This window comes from Paramormyrops kingsleyae, chromosome 6 (genome assembly GCF_048594095.1).
Source record: "Paramormyrops kingsleyae isolate MSU_618 chromosome 6, PKINGS_0.4, whole genome shotgun sequence".
Lineage (NCBI taxonomy): Eukaryota > Metazoa > Chordata > Actinopteri > Osteoglossiformes > Mormyridae > Paramormyrops > Paramormyrops kingsleyae.
This window is the reverse complement of record NC_132802.1, coordinates 30,364,206-30,370,380: the sequence shown is the minus strand read 5'-3', so window position 1 is coordinate 30,370,380 and position 6,175 is coordinate 30,364,206. Positions and strand designations below refer to the sequence as shown.

Sequence of the window (6,175 nt, the reverse complement as noted above, 5' to 3'; positions counted from 1 at the left end):
TCCATAATATTATTAAAAGTCTCAATCTTAGTTCCTGGTGTTCTGTATATACAACTAACAATTATCTTTTTCTTTCCTTCCATTCTGATTTCTACAGTTATACATTCCATTACTCCACTAACCATAGTTGTCATCCTATCCACTCTTTTGTAATTTATTTTTTTATTAATATACAGTGCCACCCCTCTTTTCTACCTTTATCTTCATATTATATTGTTCTTCTGTACAATAAGTGCAATGATTCATTTTTATATTAAGAATATTATAATCGGGGTCTATATTACTATCACACTCCATTAACCTATTATCTAAGTTTATATATCTAGTAATATTCAAATTATCATCTTAATTATAATATTTAACCTATTTCCCTTCATCACACATCTTATCAAGAATATCATCCTATCTATCACCTCATCTTAACTAATTCAACCTTATTTGTTAATTGTATTTTTCTAGTTCTGTCATCTCTTTTATAACAAGCACTTTTGCCTGTTCTGGAGTTCCATTCAACTTAATGAATACCTTACAATTTGATGTCCAAGTTAACTGTATTTTCTACTGCTTTTTTAGTAGTCTTTTTCTTAGTTAAATGTTCATTTATATATACATTTCTTCCTTTCAGCTTACGCCCCTGCATAAGCAGTTCTTTCTTCTGTTTTCTATTCACAAATCTCATGATAATGGCTGGTTTCAGGTTTTTATTTTTTCTTGGTAGCAGTCTGCGCTCTTCTATATCCTTGCTTTCCACCTTTATACACTTACTACCAAAGTAGTCAATTACCTGCTTCTCTAAGGAGTTTAGCTCGTGCTCAGACGGGTCCTCATTTTCTGTTACTGTAACCCTCGCATTTGTCCGGTGCATAGTTTCCAGTCCTGTCACAATCACTTCATTCATTCTTGAAAATTGTTCCAGCTCAGACACTCGTCCTTCCAACATAAGAATTTTCTTATAATTTTCCTCATTTTGCCTCCTGAGATGTTTTACTTCTTCCATTAAATCCATTTAAAATTGGTTGTGGAACAAAAAAAATGCATAAAACAATAAGGTTTCTTTCAATGTATTTTTTATTTAACAAACTTTTCATTAAACATTTTGTAATTTACTTATACTGTAAGTACAAACGAATGTTCAGTGGCAGATTTACTCTAACACAATATGTGTGATACCTACGACGACTGGGACAACACAAGTATTGTAAGCGTTTTGTGGCTTAAATGTGCACAGTGGGGATTAAGACTCCAGTGTCTGAAAAACTGCTTGTTTGATTCCCACTCCGGGCAGATCAATGGCATCACCATTAACCCTTTAAGTAAGATCTTTAAACATAACTACTCCAGGGCTGCTAAACGCCGATGTTTCCAGACTCCACTCTCAGCAGTCTCTCTCGGGAGACCAAGGTGGGCGACATGAAGAACAGAATTTCTGACAGGGTTAAATAAAACACAATGATTATTATTATAATAGCTAGCTGGGAAACAAATTTTGCCAAGACACTTGACCAGTCATTGCCTCTTGAAAAGTGTTCGCAAGCATTACATCTGTCTTTATGTTGCCTTTCCATATGTCAGCAGGAATTGGAAGTCGTACCGATCACTTCAGTAATCAATGAGTTGCAATACTTGCATTCGACAGTGTGCTTCCTTTTACTGGATGTCTTGAATAAAACAATGTTTTTATACATTACATCAGTATACATACGATATGGACTCAGATGGACTTAGGAAAGTTTTTCGAATCATTATTAAGCGAGTTTGAGTCAAGACCGAGTAAAAATTGACAAGATCGAGTCCATTCGTATGTGGACTCCAGTACCACAATTCAGAAAGAAACAATTCAATACAAAAAAAAACAAGTCTACATGAGCATGTAATTTTCAAGCTTTATTGGAAGTGCAAGTTGAATGTTATACAAAGTATGATCATTTGCTTATGTTAATTTGCTGCTTGCCTTCCGTCCACCAGTCTTGAGTAAAACAAACAGAATGGATGGACTTTATGTGGGTTTGAAAGCCATGTTACTTTTTTCCAAACCTTTGCGGCATCGCCATTTGCCAAAACTGCGGGAGGAATCCATTGCCGTTCACAGCAGCCATTGATTCACGTACGGACCTGGATACAAATGGCAAAGAAGCATTCAAACAGCCAACCTTGCATCACTAATCGGGGGCTTTTCACCCTCTAAAATGCTCTTTATCCCCTCCAAATAAATGTTCATAATCGGCTTAAATAGTGTTCTCATTCATTTTCATTTATGACAGGCCTCCCTAGTAAATGCTTCACAAATCCCGAGTGACACTCTTGTCACTAAGGACATTCACTCAGAAGACGACATTAAGTTACATTGTTACCAGCAACTGCTATCATGTTTCACAAGTGCTTTCTATGACCATGGAATTTACCATATGCTATGGGCTGTATGGGACTGACCTCTTTGCCTGGTAGGATATAGAACGGCCAGGATCACGACTTGAGGATTTTTGGAAAAAAGACTGCAGGAGAGTCAGGATATACTCTTTTACTTCAGAATTTCCATGATTTTCACGGTCCTAAAATACATTTGGTTTCTGTTATTGTGCTGTTCATGCATTGACCAATCACACAATTAGAGCACTGGAGAGAGGACTTCTGCTCATTATTATTTTCCCATCAGATACATCTACACTAAAGTATAATAATGTTGAACATAAGATCTTTTTTCTGATAAAAAAAAAATTGGAGTTCTAAGTCAAAACAGCAGACAATGGGTAGTGTGTAAGAAAATAATAGTTTCTATCTTAGGTTGCCCTTTATTGGGAGATACCAAGTTTGCAATACCTACACATTATGTATTTAAGAAAGAAAAAATATCTTACCAGCAACTTGGCCAGCTGATCCACAAGGTTTTCCTCAGTAACAGTTTGCAGTTTTTCATCAATTTCAAAATCCAGGAGAGGCTGACTCATGCCAGTCATAGCCGAAATGAGTGCCAGAAAAATATAGCACACTTTAGTCTCCATGGCAAGGCAAATTAACCAGTGGCAATGTGAGCCGAGGTGCAGTGGGAGTCCAGAAATGTTATCAGAATGCAACAGTATCAAGTGAGATAGTAACCAGTAGTTGCCCTTTCTGTCCTTATATATAAACCAACCGAACCTTGCTGCTTTCAAGCCAAGGGTAGTGGGTTCAAGTTAAGATTTTATGAAGGTCTTAATAAAGCCAAGAAAGAGTATATTGACTGCTTCTGTATCATTTTAGAGTCCTGAGTCTCAAGAGCAATGCATCCCTTTCATACTCTTGTGAGGCTCCAGGATAGAGCTCCCTTAACATTATTAAACAGATAAATCCTGGCTTATGGACCCCATCTAAATCAATCATTTCTTATTATTTTTTTAATGATGAACTAACTCACAGAAAGCCTTCTTCCTACCAATTTTATTTCACTGGTTTCAGCTGCATTTCAATGGGCTCACCACTGGTTGAATTCTACATAGGTATTGTCAGGTTCACACCATCTAAAATAGTCATGTAGCTAGATATTCAAATAATCTTCTGAAGACTGAATTTGATCTGCACAGCTGCAGTCAGTCTAAAAAGAACAAAGAGAGAAAGTGGGCAATTTGGTTGGCATAGATTACCAACCATCAGCCCAAGAGAGCTTATTCAGGTACGAGTAGCTGAACTGTTGTTTTTCCTGTGCAACTAAAAGGTACATAAATATCTGTTTTGCCTTGAACTTTCCACCTCTATATCTGTTTCTATTATATTACATAATTTTACTCTGTCTGTAGTTATCTATAAAGACACTTTGATTACATTATTTGGCGGCTCGATGTTATTCCAAAAGAGAATATCCATTTTCACTTGCCTTTTTTTATAAATGGCAGAGCCTTCACTGCAATAAACCAGAAGTAATGCATGCAAAAACGATATTTCAATATAAAGACCAACAAAGTACAGTTGTTTATATTAAGCCATTTTATCAGGTCCAAGAAAGATTCCACATTCATATTGCCTTCATTTTGATTTTACAACACAAAACATCTCTTTCTTAATTTTCAACCCTGAATACTAGCCTCAGGCAACACCTATAATGTAGTTTTAAATGTTTTCAATTTCTTTAAACATTTCACATTTCGCAGTTAAGTAAATACAACATCTGAACCTGGTAAGCACTCAGAAAATCAATTGCTGTGTGCCCAGTTGCCAGTTTATGCAGGGTGAGTTCATTTTCTGAACCAAGCTTGACCCCTTGTGCTGGGGCTGATATTTGCTTTGTGGGGAGCTTGTGACAACACTGTAATGCCACTCCTGTATCTGTCCATTTCACACTGCCAAGACAGTCACAATATACATTCTCTTCTCATTTTTCTCATCCCATACTGAGTCCCGCTGCAATGCTGACCCATTCCTCAATTGGTTTTTCCTGGACATTTCGTTGGAAAACGCCCTGTCATCAGTCCAGACCCTGTGGAACCTCCAAACCAGAGTGTGTGAGCAACTCTCCATCCCAAAGTGCGAATGCAGGGCAAAGGGGTGCCCTAAACTGAGCCCGAATCGAGTGAATCACCTGGGGCTTATGGACATCCACCAGTCCCAAGAGGCCCAGCCCATAATCCAACAATAGGCCCACACGATCGGGCTTGCCCACACCCGACAAAGGCACCATCTTATTGGTAGTCATGGCGTACCACTTCCGCTGAGAGTAAGCAAAGACCCAGGAGCTGCTGTTGGTGCCAACACACTCATCCCTTGCCATCCCTGCTTCAGCAACCCCCAACCTGAACTCCTCCGATTTGCGTACAGTCACCTCCCAGTAGTGGCGCCCACTTGTGACCTGGCAATCTCCAAACACCACAGCCCAGTCCCGGAACCGCTCTGGGTTATCCATAACCAGGCTTGGGTCCAAACCGAGAATACGGTAGATGACACCCGTGTCCTTCTTGAAGAGGTCCAAGCTACTGTGTGCCGTCCGCTCATCGAGTTTAAAATGTAGGTCTAAAGGAAGAAGCATGAAAATATCATAAATATATCAATATCTGGTTGACCCACGATGTGGAAAAACTAGACCTTTACAATGTATAAAGTGCCAAAGAGTTCAGTCAAATGAGGAGCCTCATCTAAACCGTGTAATTCAACAGCAGTGGTTCAGTGACTTGTGCCTGGGATACCTAAACGGCATAAAAGAACTGATTCGTGTTGTTTTGCACTGATTACGCAATCCACATGCTTGTGAAAACCACGCAGATCTCCACCGTTCTATCTTAACTGAAAAATAAACGCAGAGAATAATCACTATTTCTCAGCACGAATAATATAACGTCTAGAAAGTTGCTAAATGTTGCTATTAAACTTATTATTTTAACCATTTATAAAACTTAACAATACTTTTAAATACGTGTATTCAACAGAAATTTACGAAATAAGTGAACCATAGTGAAACTTCTAGATTAAATTTAGAGACATTTTATACTAGTGAAGGGGAATATTTACGCATAAGGTTTCTATCAGCACATGCACATGTCTGACCTCCACTGCTAGCTGTAGAGCCAATAGCCTACAGAGGGTAGGGAAAGATACGTCCGTCCTTAAACGGAAAGTACAGAAACTGTACTCACTATTCACTGCCGTGTTAATGGCATATCGCCTCTCAGGTGACAGAATTGGTTTGCAGACCTCTCTGAAAAACCCAGCACTTAAGGGTCCGGTTTTCAGGCGCAAACATACAGAGAAATTTCTCAGAGCCGCCATCTTTACTTGAATACGTCACGATTTAGAAAGTTGGGCTAATAACGCGCATGTGTGGAATGTTGAGCACGGGCTTTGTTTTTCACGGTGCAGTAACAGAGGCATTGTCCTGTAATAACGGTCCATAATAAAAGGCGTATTGAGTCCGCACAACAGTATTTGTTACATATTTTTCTAGCAATTTTAGTGGCAGGGATATCATTGCATTGTTGTTATATTAAAAGCTATCAATGTTTTCCCTTTTCACCTTTTCTACTTTACATTTACAATAAAAAAATCCAGAAATTGGGCTTTGTATAATACAAATAGTGTGCGTGCCATTATCGATTGTCGGCGGTGTTCTGACAGGTTAAAACGGTTTAAAACAACTTACAGGAAAATGTAGAATTTAAAGTGGGTCATAATCACAGCCTAATCTCTAGGGGGCGCTAACATATCACGTAGGGTG

The 6,175-nt window shown here is 38.5% G+C and overlaps 1 protein-coding gene across 3 annotated transcripts; it reads right to left on the bottom strand.

The window, feature by feature from the left end:
- Positions 1-1,871: 1,871 nt before the first annotated feature.
- On the bottom strand, positions 1,872-5,768 carry spryd4 (SPRY domain containing 4). Of its 3 annotated transcripts, none has more exons than XR_002838452.2 (3): positions 5,598-5,768; positions 2,431-4,977; positions 1,872-2,112 (listed from the first exon to the last, which is right to left on the bottom strand). XR_002838452.2 is itself a non-coding variant. In XM_023813362.2 (2 exons), exons 1-2 carry the CDS (start codon positions 5,728-5,730, stop codon positions 4,436-4,438), a joined length of 675 nt encoding a protein of 224 aa, XP_023669130.1. In that variant the 5' UTR covers positions 5,731-5,768; the 3' UTR covers positions 1,872-4,435. The 3 variants fall into 3 exon arrangements, 1 of the variants encoding a protein (XP_023669130.1); XR_002838451.2 differs by having other exon boundaries at positions 1,872-2,549; positions 2,856-4,977; XM_023813362.2 differs by having other exon boundaries at positions 1,872-4,977.
- Positions 5,769-6,175: the final 407 nt, after the last annotated feature.